The sequence below is a fragment of the Diuraphis noxia genome, unplaced genomic scaffold (genome assembly GCF_037042655.1).
Source record: "Diuraphis noxia isolate RWA-SAM2 unplaced genomic scaffold, SU_Dnox_SAM2 contig0002, whole genome shotgun sequence".
Taxonomy (NCBI): domain Eukaryota; kingdom Metazoa; phylum Arthropoda; class Insecta; order Hemiptera; family Aphididae; genus Diuraphis; species Diuraphis noxia.
Window position 1 is genome coordinate 65,545,571 of NW_028301712.1, and position 20,964 is coordinate 65,566,534.

Genomic DNA, 20,964 nt, shown 5'->3' on the forward strand with positions numbered 1-20,964 from the left:
TTGACAAATACTATATATATAATATATACCGTTACATTAACATATTATTACATGCCAACATAATCTAATATTATACAAGTATAATAAGTATAATATATTATAAGCTTATTTTATGCATGGGCATAGATAGGTAAACTAATAGCAGTTAACGTCTCGTTGTATGATGTTTTATTATAATATTGCATGTAAAATATAGATATAGGTATAATAACGACCTCAAGTTGCAACAGTTCGTATTAATACGTACAATCTCGTTATTTTTACAAATAAATACGACAATCCATGTAAAATATATTTAAGCATTTTTGTAATAATTGGCAGGTACCTATAAGAGATAATTAATCACAGCTTTACATTAATAAGATAGTATGTTGAACATATTATAAGGCCATCGTCTATTAGCCCGTAACTGCGCTTAATAAAATAACTATTACTATAAGCTATATGTTAAAATACTACGCATGTATTTGTATTGAAATTGTTTCATTTATTTATTAATTATTAATTAACACGATTGTTACTTAAACAAATAAGAGCAATATTTAATTGTATTTACAATTCGTATAAATTATCATTTAATTATTACTGTAGTATTGAAAAGTTGATTTACATTAAGAATATTGTTGTGAAATATTCATACATTTTATTGTTATTATTGCTTTACCCTCGTTATCATGACTATTGGGAGGTACATTATATTATTTTAAGCACTAAAAGTAATAATAATACAAACTAAACATATAGAGTGATGTGTAGTAGAGTCTGTGTAATATTAATAAAAAAAAAATTAAAATACATTATAATACTATCACTGAATATTTTTAATTAAGCCTGTGATCATAAATTTATCATATTATTCAGGGTGATTTGCCAAGCACAAGCCCACTGCTTTTTGTTCAATAATGTAGTAAATAAAAATCTGATATTTGAAAATTATGAATATATTTAAAGACCATATTTTCAAATAGTTGACGGAGTAATAAGAAATTGAGGTATTTAGAGAATTAATTATAAACAAATCACATTTTGTTTAGACACAAATATAAAATACGTAGTAAGAGTGTTGAACTATATCCTTAAAAAGTATGCAATGATTCGATATAAATTATAACATGCTTCAGTATTACAATAATAATATACTGCAAAATTCTTTATCAAGATATCATAGTGGACGGAATGAGCCACTGCAGAGCTGGACGATAATCTCTTTGTATATCTTCCGTATTAACATCCTAAACGACGGGCAAAGCAAATCAATGAAAATTTTTTCGAAAATAATTAAAAACCACATAATAATGTGATCATATTATGTATTATTGTGTACCGGTCAAATAATAATCCAAAACTGCTAGGCGTCATCACATTCGAGTATGATGATGTGTAGGTATATAGTAGTTGCGTATATTATTATACTATATAGTCACTATATATACGCAACTTTCCATCATTTTAGCGGTCATTGCCACCTACAGCAGTATAGAACTATCTATGTATCTTATACGTACAGTATTTGAATAACTTTTACACTTACACGGAAAAAAAAAATTACTATAAAATTATAGCTATTCAAATTGTAGGTGGTATCGCTATATTTTAGTTATTGTTACTAATTAAATTTAGCAAGTATTACTAAAGTGTCATAGTTGAAAAATTATAGGTACAATTACTATTATTTAGTTACAGTTACTATTTATCTCGGCTAAGATTTAGTATAAAAACAGTTTAGTTGTATCTACTATAAATATTAGTCGTTTCAACTATAATTTATATCAAAATTATAGTTTATTTTTAGAAAGCTAAATATTCCGTTATCGTCGAACCTCTACCCGCCCCCCACCGCTACCCAACTAACTACCCTACCAACTACATGTCTACATCCATGGCTAATTCCCGATGTGTATGCCGCTTTTAAACATCGTGTGTCCGTTGTCGACCATTACGTATTGTATTAATCGAGGTATATTAATAAGGAAATACAATAATTTCGTTGTGAACCGGAGTGAACGGTGTACCTATTTTACTATTTTACCATAGTGCTAATATTGTTTCTCGCGTTTTCTTTTAATTGCACTATCCGAAGTTAAGTTGGATCTGTAATCGTTTATAAGTATAACACTATATCTATTATCTGTATAAGTAATTATACACTATAAAACAAATTGTTTGAAGAAAGTGTGAGTTTCTACTTGAGCCTTGAGGTAAGTTTATTTGTTTTACTATACCTACCTATTAGTTATTAGTTATTACCAAAATCTATGTCTTCAGTAGTAACTTGTACCTACTCGTTAAATATGCTACTTACGCAACATTTATTGTATTTATATTATGCTACATATAAGGCTATATGGATACTTATATTATAACTACAGTCTAAATGGCATTACCTACTCATTAAGATTGATAAGTTAGTGTTTTAGTTTCAAATATTAGGAAAACCTAATATGTAAATATAATTTAAATATCATTAACCTGTTTAAAAGTTTAGAATAATTGTTTAATAAATATTAAGTCATAATAGACAATAGTCATATTTTAACATGATTAGATATCCTATCAATTATCCCATCGATTGGATGCTGTAAAACTAATTATAATATCTTTATGAATGTTGTGATGTTATGAATCAATGTTAGTACACATCAGTTAATTACAAAAATATAGTTTATCAATTTATCAACATTTAACATTACACTTTTTTAAACTTACAATAAATGCAAGTACCTAAATCATTATTTAAATACTTACTCAATTAAAATACCTAGGTATTTAAAAAAATATATAATAACGTAGGTACCTAATGTATTAGTTACACTATTGAAAGTCAGCCATGATTTTATTAATTGTTTATAAATAATATTCTTTTTTATGTACCTACCTACAAATTTATTAAAATAAAAAAAAAATTATAATTTACCCATTAATAAAACTTAAAAGTATTCTCTTCAATGATATTTTGAATATTTGTTTTATAAAATTGATCTATTTTTAGTGTTATATTAGATATGGATTTATATACAGAGTCAAAATTGAAAGAATGGGGATTCTCGACAGAAATCATTGAAGTTTTTAAAGGTACCATAATTAAAAGCTTAATTTAAATTAGGCATAAAAAGTACCATTATTCTAATATAGCACCTATTCAAATAATAAATTGTATATTTTATTTAGATGAAGAAATAAATGAAATGGCATTATTAAATTTAACTGAAACTATGATCACACAATTGTTTCCCAAGATTGGTCAACGCTCAGTATTTTTAAAAAAACTTGGAGAATTAAAAGATCTAAAAGTATGAACTCCTAAAGGAGTTTTTTATTTTATATATTCAGAAAAGAGGGGGGAATTGTGAAAAGATTGTTTTTGGTTTATCTGATAAATTTATTTTTAGGAAATAATGTAACTATCTTGTATTTTCTCATACAACTCTTCTAATATTTTAGAATTTAAATGTTCAAAAAATTGAATTACAACCAAAACACCCTGCAATTGATTGGGACAATTTGGAATTTGAAGTAACAGATACAGATAATATATTATTACCATTTGACAACAATGTTGTTGAGGAGGAAATTTCATTAAATGATAGTGCATTAGTGTCTTCAAACACGAGTATTACTAAAAAACATAATGAATATTCTTCAGGTAAAATTTATTTCATACATTTTGATATTTAAATAACTATCTGATTTCTAAATTACAAATTATTATTATTATTTTTTTTTTTATTTGAATTACCTACCTATCTTCTGTTATTAAAACTTAGAATTTACAAATTATTAACTTAGGAATAACATATAGTACTATTTAGCTATCAATACAAAATTATTACAAAAATGACAACCTACCTATTCATAGTATTTTAATTTACTCATAAATACGAATAATAAATCTACCATTTGCATAATAATTCTAAAATGTATTATATTAAATAATCTAAATTACCAAATTATAGTTAAGTATATAAATTGAATTACATTAATAGTTTTATCCAAAATTTAAACTGTATTTATATTTTTTAAATATTATGTATATTATGTATTATATTATGTATCCTTATTTCTTATAAATTTATTAATTATTAGTATCAACATTGACCACAAACATTAAACATTTATTGGAACAATATCATGATGGAAAGTGTGTTTTAAGTTTCTATGGTTCATGTGGTTATTTAAATCAATCAATGAGAAATAAATTATCATCAGTAATAATTAAAGATCGTATACAAAAGACAATAAAACTTGACAAGGTTCAATTTACGGAATTAGCAAAAGGTATTATATATTTGAAATTTCAAATTACTTTGATAGGTAGTATATGGTATTACCTATATTAGGTATATTTCATATTATACTATATATTATACATCATTTTTTAATTTTGCTGTTATAAACTGCCTTGAAGTGAAAAAGGATTATTGAAAAAAATTGTGGTGAACAGTCCATATAAAATATTTTTTTTTTTTTTAAACCTTTTGCTACCTTGATGGTACCTAGTGTTAATGCTAAGAACTTTTATTAAAACAATCTATCTATTATCTAATTTTTTAAGAACTATTAATTTATTTTTTTTATTTTTTTTTTTTTTTTAATAAGGTATTGAAGAGTTGTTCCCAACTGAAAGTTGGGAAACTTATTTTATTCCTTATTTGAAAGTAGGGGACAAAATTACTCCAAATAGAGGCAAATTGTATGACAAATATTGTCATTTAAAAAAAGAAATGAAAAGAATTACTCCAAATAAAAAAAGAAACCATTCTGAGACAGTTGAAAATACTAATTTTGTCGAACATGGTAGTTTTATATTTTAAACATAAGTATTAACTCAATATTAATATTTTATGTAATTTATGTCATAGATTTTGAAGATTCTATAAATTGGTTAAAAAATAATATTCAACCCGAAACTACTTTAGTTAAACTTTGGAAAGAAACATCAAATTTTAGGTTTAACCAGTCCTTAAATAACATTAAACTTTTTCCAGGTCTGACTAAACCAACTGGTTATTTACTGGCAAGTGTTAAAATTTTAAAATAATTTAGGTAAATTAATTTTATTACCTATCTTAGTTTCTTATCTATTTTAGATTGAAATTGATTTTATTCAGTTGTTTCCTACAAAGGAAATGGGATTGCTCAATAAATTTGAATGTTTTAAAGAAAATTTAAAAAAAATGTTGAAAATTAAAAAACCTTATTTGGGCTCTCAAGAGGAATTATTATTACAACAGCTTTTCACGCCAGTTAAACTAGGCTAGTTATTAATAATAATAGTATTAACAATAATTGTCGATGTTTAATTTATAATTTATTTTGATCTTATTTGATTAGGTGATGATGATATAGCTGCATTTAATATACTGCCACATTTATTTCAACCTGTGTCCACTGTAATTAAAAAAATAAATGGTTCATCGTCAACACGTATAAACCACAAACCTTCAAAATTAGAACAGGAAGCTGCATTTATTGTTAACATAATTGTTAGTATAATTATTGATTAAGTTTATTAAATATTAATTAAATTTTCATTATTGTTTAGAATGTCAATGAGCTAAAGTCGCTAAATTCCGCAAAAATTGAAAGAGCCTTTTCACTCGGATTAACTGTGCAACCATATGTGGTTGTTGTTGGTTCTTCTACTACGCCAGAAATTGCATACTACGCAGTTATTGAAGATACATATTTTAAGCTCGAAACAGTCATAAAAGCATTTGATGTGTGCTTCAAGAGTTTTCACACATTGAATTTGGAGTACCCAGTAGAAGCTAAGCAAGTGTGGACATTCTTCCAAATATATTTTTATGGAATTCAATCTGCAAGCAAATCTGATCAACAATTTTTGTCCGTTAAAAGTTTACTTAAAGATATCAATAATTAGTAATTGTAAGTAGTAAGTTTCTCTTTCTATAATTTATCAAAAAAAAATTAAAATGCCCATTTGTTTTGTATGTAATGAACATTTTCAAATTCCCGTTCATTTATTTGTGCATTTAAATATTTTTCATGATGTGAAAACTATAAAAGAGTTTGTATGTAAAGAACCTGATTGTTTTAGAACCTTTGGTAGTTTAAACTCTTTTAAAAAACATATAAATAGCCATTCATTTTCCTTAGAAACAGATTCACTTTTAACTGCAACGAATTTAATAGATCCCAATAGTTCACTTTTAAATCCACTAGAAAGACACTTTACAGAAGGTACATCTGGTACATGTGGTACAGTTAATAGCAATGAAACTAGTGATATAATTATAACTGATGATTTTCTGAATAAATTATTAACAAAAAATGCAATTCAATTGGCTTCAAAGTGGTATAGCTGTAGTTCGATTCCTAGAAACAAAGTTGATACCCTTCTTGATGATATAAAACAATTTAATAGCTCATTTATATCTATACTACAGTTAAAAATAAATGATTGTATTTCAAAAACTGATATAACTGATGTTATTTCTGACCTATCTTCAATTTCAAATGCACTATCAAGTTTCTCTGACCCTTTTTGTAATATTCAAACAGAGTATTTGCGGTTTAAACATTTAGATGAAGTTGGTTTATTGATTAAACCAAATCAAATTGTAATAGCAAATACACTAAATGATCGACTTCGTAACGGTGTTGTTGTACTAGAACCTAAAGAAGTAAAAATAACTTTGATTCCCCTAAGACAAGTATTTAAAAAACTGTTTGAACATTCCAATTTTTTTAATATGTTACTTAGTTATGTTGATTCATTGCAATCATATAAAGGTCCTATTATGTATAGCTTCATTCAATCTGAATTATGGAAAGAAAAGTTAAAAATACATGATGGTAAAAAGATATTTCCTCTTTTTGTCTATTTTGATGACTTTGAGGTAAATGATCCATTGGGTTCCCATTCAGGTTCTCAAAAGCTAGGTGCTGTATATATATCATTAGCTTGTTTACCACCTGAATTGGCTTCTTCTATAGACAATATTTTTTTAGCTTCTTTATTTAAAACTGATGATAAAAAAGAATATGGAAATATATTAGTATTTAAAGACCTTATAGCAGAACTTAACTTTTTAGAAACTAGTGGAATAGATCTAAAAATTAATGATAAAGTACATCATATTTATTTTTCTGTTGGATTAATTCTTGGAGATAATCTAGGTCTTCACTCCATATTAGGATTTTCGGAAAGTTTTGTAGCTAAATATCCATGTAGATTTTGCAGATGTCCAAAACAAGTTTGTCATGTACAAAGACAACAACTCGATGACATGATGAGAAATAAAATTAATTATGCTTCTGATCTTCTTCTCAATGACTTGTCTTACACTGGAATCAAAGAGCGTTGCGTATGGAATGATTTAATTTCGTTCACAGTAACAGACAATTTCAGTGTAGATATAATGCACGATATGTTGGAAGGGGTTTGTAAATTTGATATTGGTTTGATTCTAAAACTAATGATTTTTGATTTCAATTACTTTTCTATTGAAACTTTAAACAACCGAATCGAAGCATTTAATTATGGCTCAGATATCCGTAATAGACCTACATTATTATCTTCCGAAATCCTTCGTCGTCAAGGATTAATCAGAATGTCAGCATCGGAAATGCTATGTTTTACACGATATTTAGGGTTAATTATCGGGGATCTTATTCCAGAAGATTCAGATTTATGGGAATTATACAAAATACTAAAAAAAATTCTAGATATTATTTTATGTAAATCTGTAAGATTATCTGACTCAGTACTTCTTAAGACACTAATTTCAGAACATCACCAATTATATTTAAGATTATTTCGCTCTAATCTCAAACCCAAACATCATCATATGGTTCACTATCCATTAATAATTCAAAAATCTGGGCCACTGGCCCTTTTTTGGTCAATGCGCTTTGAAGCCAAGCATAAGGAGCTCAAAGACACTGCTCATGCAATTACTTCACGGAAAAATATACAATATACATTATCTCTTAAACATCAATTAAAACTGTCTCACAATTTTTTGTCTTCAAATGATAACTTTTACACAATAAATATGGAAGTTGGACGGGTTTTAAAGTTGAATGAGTTAACATTGCAGTTTTATAATAATTGTAATATTAATTTTATGACTAATAATTTTGATTTCTCTAATGATAATATAATATTTGTTTCTTGGGTAAAAATAAAAAATATTGTATTTAATTGTAAAAATATGTGTATAGTGATAAATGCTTGTGAAATTGAAGATATGTTACCATCGTTTGGATTAATAAAACATATTTTTATTACAGATGTCAACCTACCATTTGCAATATGCCAACTATTTAAAACAAATTATTTTGATGAGCATTATCAAGCGTTTAATGTTACCCCTATACCTAAATACGTTTGTATTTGTTTGGAACAATTTCATCAAAGGTCACACGAAGTCCGTGTATCAGGCTCAGATTTAACTTTTATCCCCTTATAAATAATTTGTTATATGTTATATCTACATAGATATATGTTTTTTTAAATTTTATTTGTATAATGGCAATACAGTAAGCCAATGTTTTACTTTTGTTTATATTATATGTATCTCTATATATATATAATATTAATATCTATCTATTGTATTATCTTTATAAAATATGTTTTTATTTAACTATTATTATTTGTGTAAGGGCAATGAAGCAAATCAATATTTTACTTTTGTTCATATTATAATATATAATTAACATATATATGTTGTTTTTTTTTAAATTTTATTTGTTTAATGGCAATACAGTAAGCCAATGTTTTACTTTTGTTTATGTTATATGTATCTCTATATATAATATTAATATCTATCTATTGTATTATCTTTATAAAATATGTTTTTTATTTACCTATTATTATTTGTTTAATGGCAGTAAAGCAAGCCAATGTTTTATGGAAATAATTTCAAATAAAAAGTTTTTATTGATTGTACACTTATATTTATTTAATTTATTTAATTTACACAACCATAATATAATAGTTTAGGGGGAGGTACATTCTTACAATAAATATATACCTATATAAGATAACACGTGCTTTTATAGTTTATAATATCAAAAATAAATTTTGGCGGTGGGGGAGGTGGGCTGCAAATAAAAAATAGTTATTGTTACTATATATTATAGCTGTAATAAATATAAATGTCCTAGAAAAGTAACTATAATTTTAGTTGGTATATTCAATAAAAATAGTAGATATTCCTATAATTTAAATATATTATAGTCAAAACAAACAAATACTTTAGTTGGCCCTATTAAGTATGATAACAGATTTAACTATTTATTTTAATAGAAATGGCTATTATTTTGTGGATAGTTCTGTAAGTAATTCAACTATAATATGTATTGCTATTTCAACTATAATTGTTCAACTAAATCGTATTAGTAACATGAGCTAATTTTATAGCTGTCCCCCAGGCAACTATTTTTTATATTTGAAATAAATATAATTTTGGTTGACTCAACTAAATATTTTTTTCCGTGTATACATTATACTGTATATTATAATGCAGGTATCTATATTTTAATTGCAATATTTTCTCCAGACGTATAACTAAATGCGTGCAGAGGTAAACATAACGTATGCACATGATGTGTTCAGCTGCAGCAATAGTTCGACAAGCACTGACCATTTCGTTTTCACCGGATTCACGCACAGTGCATTACAATATACATTCTCATGTGGAATTTGTATCAGTATAATGTATGCACATATATTATGATCAGATCTGACGAGAGGAAGAATGGAAGGAATTTCCACCGTGCCTGATAAAAAATAAGGACCCAGATATTTGGAATTACTCAATTTTATTTTTGTGAACTAAAGAAAAAATAAGAATTTGATGAACATGACGAATAACAGTTACTTGAAAAAGTTAACGAAAGGTGGTCTAAAATAGTGGGGCCCCAAAGTATAATCCCCGCGCGAGGTCGGGTTTATCTCACTATACAGCTCTGATTATGGTTTAAAATATATATTATTCATGTAATGATAGTTTTGGTTAATTCTGGTCTACTATCTAGGGAGTATATTATACGATATTAAAATATGTTTATGAAAGAAAACTACTAAATCATCAAACTCTTATTGGGCTATGAAGATTGTAAATAACTAAGCAATTCAATAATTTGATCTATATTGAATTTCGAAGCGAAAATAGAATTAACATTTTAATGATTGTAAGTTTGTTACTATATATAGGTACCTATATCTTATTCCTAATCAGTATAATTATATATTAATAGTATACGTACCTAGTTATTTTACTAATTTAACTAAAATAGTTTAGGTACTTGACACGCACCTAAATGTGGTAATGTGACAGTGTGGATTTGTGTGATGCGTGTTTTTGTTGTCAATCAAAAGAAAAATCGATTTAGTTTTGACAAATGAAAAAAATTCGTAAATAATTGCTGACAAAATGTATGAAATAAAAATTGATTAGTCAATTATCATAACAATTAAAAATCGTAAGTAATTTTAAGTTAAAAATATAGTAGTGTGCCATGAGGATCGTTATCGATAATACCAATTATTGCGATTCAAATTTCTGTATAGCTGCTGTAATATTATTGTTCAGTTTTTCTATTAAAAATACTATTTTATAAACGAAATCTAGACAGTTATAACTAATATAATAATACATTTTAAATATGCATTCTTTTTAGTAAATTCGATTTTACCTTATACAGATTCAACTCAAATGACCACGTTTCAAACTATTTACATTGTATTATCTCCTAAAACACCTCGTCTTGGCATATAACAACCAGAAGAACGATCATATTCCAGGTAAAGTATACAATACAAGCGTTTTAGGTATAACTGTATAAGTAAAAACTCATATGTATATACAATATTTGAAGCATAATACTAATGGTTTCATGAATGGGAATTTTCATTAATAATTTTTAGGGGTTCATATCACTTAATAAATGTTGAAGCTTTATATATAGGTATAAACTATAGCTTTTGCGTTGTCTCATATGCTACCTACTGCTGCAATAATTGTAATATATTTTTCTTTATAGTTATAGTGCCAAAAATTATAATTTGCAACCATTCCAAATGAAAGTATGAAACACAAAATAACAATTCAAAGGTCTAACATATCACATGGATATATGCGCTGCAGAACGCAAACTGCACCGTGTATATAAATCAAGGTGCATAATATCAGGTACTATATACTATGCATCTTTCTATTTTCGTCTTTCGTCATACCTAGTTATTGTGTGACCTATATAGTGGTCATAGCCAATTCCTCGAAATCAATCTTTTGATAAAAGTTGTTAATTTTATGAAATGATCTTTTCAATTTGACATTAATTTTTCCACAATGCGTGGTCATTTGTTTTGTGAATTAAAACATAATATATAATTATGAATTTATTATAATTAATTTAATATCATATATAAAATATCAAAATATTATTGACATGTGAATGTAAGTTGTATTATTCAAAGATATGGTTACGTTGAGAAATAAAAAATATTTTAGTCATGTTAAATATACAAAAGAATGAAATAAAAGTTTAAAAAGTATAATTTAATGTATACTAATTTCTGTGTATAGCAATTTGTTTGAATTTTTGTTTCATTCAAAGCTTTTAAACAGGACAATGAGTTATGGCAGTTTTGTATAGCTGCTGCATTTCATACTATAGCCTATGGTTATACTTTTATACGATAGGTAAGGTATACTACTAAAAACAAGCACATCGTCAGATTGACAAGTACTCTTTTACAACTTAGGAACTACTAACGTCCCGATAAAACTTGAACGGTTTCACGCAAAGCTAATTATTTTTGTTTCTCAATTTGTTTAGCTAGTGTACAATTTGTAGTGATACCTATGCTGTATATTTTCAGAATTGAATTCTAAATTAAAAATTAACAGAATTTAAATGAATCTAAAATAGAATGCGATCTACACAATTTAATATCTATACGAATTTATAATATAAAGAAAAAAATCTACAGTTTTTAGATACCTGCAGGTTATTGTAAAGGTATAAATATTATTGAGTTATTTAATAATTGATAAATATTTGCGTGAAATTGTCAAAGTTGTATCAGAAGGTCAGCTGTGGTTTCTAATTTATTCGTATATCAATAAAGTCATATCGATCACGTCATACCGATTTCGGTTATATATATTATATACTGCACAAGATAATCGAATCCATTGAAGAATAAGAGGAATAATGATATGATATAGAAAGGTAGGTACTGCATTCTTATTAACGATTGATCAGAGGAAAGCATAATAAATTTTTGTCACTGTGCATAATGATATACATACCCTATATTAATTGCCAATTAACATGGTTTACGAGTATGTAATCTTATAAATATAAAGAGAATCGAACCTGGTGATCATCCGTCCACCTCTTAAATATGATGATGGTGACTATAAAATATGACGACAGTTATGTAGTCGTAACAAAGTATAAATAATAATTACAATACAATACTATATAACTTAACCCTGCAGTATATTATATATATATGGCCAAATACAGTGAACATCGCACGCGAGATACCTACTCAGACTGTTGACGATCGACTATAGAGTGTGCCGACAAACGAACGAACGAGTACAAACATATTATAAACGTGATAGACAATCGCGTGAAACTAACATGATGACTCGTCGGTTTCGAGAGGGCGGTCGCAATGTCTTTAAACACGGAGGAACGGTCAAGTGCGTGCGAAAAATCTCCGTCAATGTCACGTGTCTCGACGGCCGATGATGGTTTTCCATCGTATCTTGCAGTATATTATATTATAATATTATGTAGGTATACCACGACCGATTTTGCTCGTAAATATTATCAGCGAGTATTATCTTTATGGTTAGTACAATCATATTATTATACATAATATTACTTATTTTATCAGACGAAATGAACTCTTATGTCAAGAACACTGTACCTATTACATATATATTATAATAGTGATATATATGGGTTAAAGGTAGGTACCAAGTTTCATATTAAACGTTTAAAAACCACTATAAATTATATCACCACAAAATAATGTATTATATATCATTATATTTAAAAAAAAAAGATATTATTTTATGACGAATGAACTAGAATGAGTTAACATCTTAACCTACCTATCTCATTTTTAGAATTAATGAACAATAATACATAAAACGACTAATGTTTGTATTACCTAAATCATTTATGAAATACCTTCTACATGAAGGTATGAATAGATTTATAATATGACACCAACTATCATTCAAAAAATCTCCTATGTAAGCATAGTAAAAAATAAAAATAAAATAAAACTTACTATATGTTTTATAACATTGATAATAAATTAATAACGTTCAATACTTCCACAAATATTGAATTATTTAGATACTTAATTTTTTTTCAGATTAAGATCTTATATAGTTTTAAAGTTTAACAATTAGTTTCAGTAGATTTTTGGAAAATTGTTTTTTTTTGTCAAACGTTTTTTGTCTCTCGAGGAAAATCAGGTTTTAGCACATGATGGGTATTATGTTTTTGTGTCAACGGCATTACGTCATTATTCATAAAAATTCATAACATATTATTATATAATATATATATATACAACGTCACTTCGTCTTGGAGTTTTTTTTAGCAATGATGTTTATATAAATCCCTCAAAAACATTTTTATCCTCTTATATACCTTACCTATATATAATATATGTGCCTATCACACAATATTGTGTTCTTTCTGATCGGTTTAATTGCTGAGTCTCCGACAAGAGCAGGGGTCAGGGTCAACCATACGTGCAGAGCAGCATAAAACTATATATATTATATATATACACACACAAAATAACTCGAATAATACTGTTTCGTTTGTTTCCTATTCGATCGCCTTATCTCGCTGACTATCTCATATTCTATACACAACATATTATTATATTATAGCTATTACGACAACGGTCGCTCTCTTTCGGACACTGCAGCGTCGAGAGCACATGCGTTTATACGGTATAATACATGTTGTTCTCTCCGATTATAAAAACTCGAAGTATTATAATAATATGGGTACCTACTCAAATCTTATCGAGGACGCCATGCCTACAAACAATAAAACGTCCAAATCATCAGCATTATCGGCCTAAAAATCGATATAAGAATAATACGATGATCCCACGGGACATTGATTTCGAATAGGTATGTGTACCATGCTGATGAAGTTTTATCTATTTAAAACCAAGAAGCAAAATAATTGTAAATCGTCATTATAATCGTTGTCCAAAAAAAAGCTGCGCAACGGAATATACAATTTTCAATAATATTATAGATTAAATATATTGTGATCTATTTATTTACTGTTTATTTTCAGGCTAATGTCCTTTTACAAGATTATACATATTACATAATGCAACATTTTGACAGAAAGTATGAAAGACAACTATATTATGATTATAATAATATTTTATCACAATTAATATTAATATTTAGAAATATTTAACATAATATCATAAATTCCGCATGAGAAAGACATTTAAATTTTCCATGTTTCCGAAAAAAAACAAAAACAAAACGTGGATATTATCGTTTAGTAGATATTATTCATGGGTTAGGGATATAATAAGAAACCGTATAATATTACAGGAAGTTGTATTTAGCCAATATATTAGGTATAATAGAGGAAGAAAAAACCTTTTTTTTTTTTTGGGTAAGATGATGTTTTTATGGTGTGGTACTGTAGTGTCTATACATATTATGGACAGTGGCCAATTTTTTTTTTTTTTGAGAAATGGCCAAAACATAATATAGATTATATAATGCTTCTTGCTGTAGCAGTATGTGATATTGTTCAATTTGTTACGGTGGTTTATATCGCAGTTTTTTTGTTAGATAAACATAATGTATTGGTAGGTACTTTTCGGCGACAATGACGTTTATAAGGTTAAGTGTATTATGTAAACGGAATACGTGATCTATTAAACTCAAACTTCTCATGACCACAATTCAATTGTATTACGACATGTCAACAGGACATTGCGAATACCCCGACACATGAGCAGGTAGATCCTGGGGACGCATCAATGACGATAAACTACCGCTAAAAAACAGACACCATGAATGAACATGACGTATCAATGGACATACGTATATACCTGCACATGTAAGCACTAAACGCATCACTTGCACTGCGTGATACACTCGGGGCGTATTATTAAGTGAGAAAAAAATACGTCTGACCTTTTGAAACATGTATATAGTTTGCACTATAAATAGATGGTAAACGTATTGTTACATACCATAGCAGGGAGCAAGGTAGTGTAGGTATATTATATAAGAGCGGCAGGTATATTACATTGAAATATGTAATAATATACTCGATGTTGTAGCTTTGAAATATTTAGTTATGTAAACGTGAATTTATCGTATTATTACAGGTAGGTACCATCATTGAAATATTTATTAGAGATATATAGAGACGTATAATTGTATAAAACAGAGAACGCATATTCCGTGATGAGCATATTGTTATACAATTATATCGATTACGAATTAAAAGTTAAACTTAAAACCGTCGTCTTATGATATTTTGCAGTTCACAGTGACCGAATACTAAATGGTAACTCGTAATTATAAAATATTAAGTAGACTTGATGTATTTTAAAACAAGTCGTGAACTCAATTCCCACCTACCCATCAACCTTAAAAGTAATTACGTTTGTACCTACATTTTGTTTTAACAAAAAACAATTTTTTTAAATACGAGTTTGCAGAGGATGACCACGACCCCTAGGACCCCCCTCCTGGAACCACCCCTGATGGGGTATATACCTATAATAGCTATATAGAGTATATATATACAAGCACGTTGACCAATTTATATTAGAATAATTGTACCCAGTATCGATAAATTTGGGAAAGTCTTAAATGCTACAAATATAGATAATGCATACTTTGTTGTATAACATCAATATAGACTTATAAATATTTAATATCTAATATATGTATAAGTAATCTGGACTTACGCATTCCGGCCACGTGGTTCTTCTTCATCCACGGATAGATGACCCGGTCCGAAGACTCGCTGTCGTCCATCATGATCGGTGACCCATTGACGGTGGTCATTATCATCTCGTCCGTGTCCGTGTTGCAGTCATCCATGTCGTCAGAGCATGATCCGTCCAGCGGGTTGTTGGACATGTGGTTGGACGATGACGGGCTGGGTTGTAGGTGGCACGGCAGCGGCGATGGCGACGAATCGTCCTTGATGTCGTGCGACATGACCGCGTTGAGAGCCACCGCCTGTAGGCCGCCACCGGCCCCGGACGGTATAATGCTGCCACCCTGGCACTGTTGCCCCACGGCGTTGTGCATCAGGGATGCAGGGGGTTGTTGCGCCTCGAGTGGCATTTGTCCACCGTGGTGCATCTGATACGCGCCGTAATTGGTTGCCGCGCTGGTGTAATACGATGGCGTCTGGCCAGGGCTCGGGTACATGGCCTGGATCTGTTGCTGATAGTGTCCCTGATAATGGCCGCCGCCGTTTAGGCCACTCGAGCTACCGACACCCACGCCACCGCTGGCCTGCACTTGCTGGTGGCCACCACTGCCACCTCCGACACCGCTGCCACTACCGCCGACGTGTTGTGCCTGTTGGCCCAGGTGATTGCCGTGATGAGAGGGGTGGTGGTGCTGATGTTGGTGGTGGTGATGCTGGTGGTGAGGGCTGCCGAAAAAATCTGGTGAACCCATGTAGTTCTGCATGTTGCCGTAGTCGTCCGGCGGCGAGTACTTGGGCTCAGCCATCATCATCTGGTGCATCTGCGTCGGTTGATGGTACGGCAGCGTGTTGTGCGTGAGAAACGAATTCATCGTTGGCGCATTCAATACAACACACACTATATTATATTATACGATAAATTACTGCGCGTACCTGGAGTACGGCTGCACCTAGTTAAAAACGTACGGAGTTACGAAGTATACGAAACTACTATTATACGACGACGACGACGGTGATCGATATACGGGGGCAAAGGGCTGTCCGACAAACTTAGGGTTTTAAAAAAAAAAAAAGAAAAAAAAACGTGTGTTACATACGGGCGATATTATAACGATTATTAAATAAAACGAACGAAACGTTGACGATGGTAATTCGCACGCACGCGTGGTCCGACGAGTTGTATTTATATAATTATTATATATCCAAGTATTCCAACGATGATCCAGTCAACAACACTCGACATTAAACGGCTGACGAATGACGAGACGATTTTTTTTATTCCCTGCGATCATATGGTACGATATACCTACGGGCAGCGCACACAAACGAAAACACACTCGGAACACCGTTTTGGGCATACTGATGCGCGGCGGCGGCGGTGACGACGGCCGTCGGGGCCGGTGCGCGCCGCAATCGTCACCGTCACCCTGGTGGAGGGGAAACCGACGCCGGAAGGCACGCCCCGCACGTGACCGGCAGTCAACCAATCGCCGGGCGCCGCCATATCGCCTACCATGTTTGCCGAGGCCGCCAACGACGTCGCGCACGCTGCCGTCCTCCGCGCGACGACCGCGCCGATTTTCTCGGCGTCAATGAATCGCGAATCATAATAATAATAATAAAAACAATAATATGATATTTTATTCACATTGCACCAATAATAACATTAAAATATATTGTTGAGTGTACCTATATGGAACAATACGAATGATCTATATTGATTGTGTTTAATCTTAAAACCAATTCACCCATCGATATTTCTTGAAAACAATTTCACATAGGTGGGTACTCGCTATTCGCTTCACGTTTAATGGCTTTGTATTTTGTACAAATTATAACCATTAATTAAGAATGTGTAGCTGTATAGCAATATTAATTATATTAGTTATAGGTAGGTAGGTACATATTACAAATATATAAGTTATGAAAAAAAATCAATATTAATCTATTATGTATTTTTCTTTATTTATATAAAACATATTATAATTAGGTAATATTTTCTAAAGCCTTTTTGCTGCGTTTTTCTCAACAGTTTTATTTGGCCCACGATCACTGCAAGAGGCAATAACCGGACAATTCGTACAAATCTTTGAAACGCTGGTGAAAAATTAGAAAATGTCCATTACCTGCACCGTCTTTCTGGCATATTGCACACGAAATTCAACAAGAGGATTTGCGGTGGACTGTCGGATCTGCAGGACGCCGGGCGGCGACCGAACCTTCAGCAAAGGGTTCTCGTGGGGCCGCGACGACGGCGTAGTGCACTAAAACACGTACGGTCGACTGTGGTTTAGCCGTCAATACTCGGAGCAATAGAGGATGAAAGGTGATGTTCGACGTTGATAATTAGGTATGGTAGGTATGCACTATACAGCAGCAGCAGCCATAGGAGCCGTATAGGATCAGGACCAGCTATAAATAGATGACGAGTCTGTAGATCAGTTTATAATAATATAATAAATGCTGCTACGTCCTTGAAATCAGCACCGTGTTTATTGTGTGGGTATATAGGCGGTCGGCCAGTCATGGTTTGGATTAGAAAGTTTGGTATAGAAGTGTGCCTTATTGTACGTCGGACCAAGAGATATGGCGATAGGAGGAACTTTTGTAAGTATGGTAAAACTGATCTCGTCAGGTAAGGACTAAGAAGTGCGGTGGTGGAAGTTCCAAAAAGCACGACATGGTTTTAAGATACTGGCGAGCATATATTGTTATAGATATAATAGTAGAAACCATCATTGCCGGTTAATCGTGTGTACTGAAATTATGAAACAAAATTTATAATTTTGATTTTTTGTTTCACTTTCTTTAACATATTTTTATGTATATATATTGTATGTACCTATTTTAATTTTGAACACTCTTAATTAACACAACCTTAATATATTATGTGCGGTAAAATCTTTTCATTTCTTGTCACACTTCTTAGAACTGCCACGGTCCTTATTGGATCTGCATGTCGATTCTTCCTCTCTCCCATTCGTGCAATGATGATGTCGACGATGATGTGTCATATAGCGTGTATCAAACGTAAAATTTTTAAACTTATATTAAATACATTTATGAGGAATCTATTGCATTAAATTGTTAAGCTTATTTTTAACCTGGTGGAAAAATTTAATCAAGATAAATTTCAAAAAATTAACAAAATTCAAAAAATATCTCGAGTCCATATAAATATATACCTATATATAATAATAGCTCAAAAGTGTTACCATATATGGAAAATGCTAATATAAATATTTGGTGAAAAGTTTAGTGTTCTCTAGCTGTTATTATTAGTTTTTCCTACATCAAAAAAATAAAATCGATTTTATTTTTATATAAATACCTAAATTATATAGGTTACTAGGTTAGGTTAGGTTACATTGGATAGGAAATATATAAATAGTGAATGGAGATCAAACAACTGAGTCTCAAAGTTAGCTATATAGGTATATATAATAGAAATAGCTTATATATATAAATTATAAATAGACACGTAGTTGATTGAACGAAAGCACAGTACATAGTACATATATTATATATAGGTATATGTAACAAAAATATTTTAAGGCTCACAGCTAGGTATTATACCTATTTCTACTAAAATGTTAATAGCTTTGATAGATAAAACCTATAACATTGAATATGAGATGGGTAATAGGTACCTACCTATTATACATACTTATATATGCTTTATTTTGCATATCATATAATAGACTTATAAAATGTTCATATATATAGCTATTGTATACATACGAGTATATATGTGAATTAAATTAAAATTACCTACGACTGATAAATTAAAATGAATGTTTATGTATATATATATATATATAATAATAATAGTGATTGACTGCAATGGACTAATAAGTTATAATACAATATTCAACACATTCAAGAAGTATTATTGTGTATAAAGGCTGATTTTTTTTTTTGTGAAAAACTAACCATCTATTATATATGTACAAATTTTACATTTCGTATAAAAGCATAATTTATTAGAGTGGTATATTATAATAATTTATAACTCTATACATTATCTAATGTAAACTATTGAGATAATTTTCAAGTAATTAAACATATATCATATTATATAAGTATGGGTAATATAATGAGATATGAAGTGTATAAAATATGTAGGTATATTATAAAATAAATATTTTAATATCATTAGCAAATAAGAATATGCACCTCTACCATAAGCACGGCAATATACCCTATACATACGCCTATATAACCCACCAATATACCTATTACATATATTCACATAATATGCCTCCTTTATCTATAATATACATTATTGTATCAATAATGTTTAACGTCATTGCAAATACGTGTATCTAATATCTATATTCTAATATAATAGGCGTTCACTTATACGCTATAGAAACGCGTGTAATTAAAATATATATTATATAATAATATTTGGATATAATGTATTGTAATAGTTATATAGCTTACTGTAAAAATCTATATATATATATTATATTATCGAGATGATATTTTAGTGCACGCTTATATACAATATAATATGTCTGCCCGGCGTCCTTCTGCCCGTGCGTGATTTGTTCCGCGAGTGCATAGTATATTATAATATAGATTACCTTCTTGTAATAATTTAAATATGCGTATAGCTGCGGTATAATATACAGCGTGGAGAGGACGGTAAATGACGCCATGAAGTCCAGCACACGCCGTCAAATATCCGTGTAAAACACGATTACCCACGATTTTTATACATATATGTAGGTATACACACCTATCATCATGCAGTTACTACTATAAAAGTGTAAACCGGAACCTCTTGTATACGATGTACTCGTATAATAATATATCAACCTACATAGTACCGCAACACACTCATATATTATATATATATAGGTATTATACCTATTTGAGGAGTCGGTGTAGTCTTGTATAACAAATGTTCCGTGTCGTATTTATATGTATTTATCCAGTTTTCATCGTCATTCTAGTTATACTAGAACGACCATAAAAATAAATACTATATATATACACAATACACAT

The 20,964-nt window shown here is 29.7% G+C and overlaps 2 protein-coding genes across 2 annotated transcripts in view; one reads left to right on the forward strand and one right to left on the reverse strand.

Annotated features, from left to right (window-relative positions):
• The window catches only part of Dfd (homeotic protein deformed), a 29,371-nt gene extending 12,050 nt beyond the window's left edge, over nt 1–17,321 (reverse strand). Inside the window, exon 1 of the mRNA XM_015516211.2 lies at nt 15,977–17,321. Within this exon, the coding sequence (XP_015371697.1) occupies nt 15,977–16,823 (847 nt within the window). The 5' untranslated portion in view covers nt 16,824–17,321. The remainder of the gene's footprint in view (nt 1–15,976) is intronic.
• On the forward strand, nt 2,944–8,423 carry LOC149058800 (uncharacterized). Its single transcript, XM_089220419.1, has 10 exons — nt 2,944–3,072; nt 3,169–3,290; nt 3,442–3,643; nt 4,084–4,275; nt 4,597–4,794; nt 4,860–5,014; nt 5,088–5,253; nt 5,332–5,483; nt 5,543–5,886; nt 8,257–8,423. Exons 1-9 carry the CDS (start codon nt 3,003–3,005, stop codon nt 5,879–5,881), a joined length of 1,596 nt encoding a protein of 531 aa, XP_089076545.1. The 5' UTR covers nt 2,944–3,002; the 3' UTR covers nt 5,882–5,886; nt 8,257–8,423.
• Nucleotides 17,322–20,964: the final 3,643 nt, after the last annotated feature.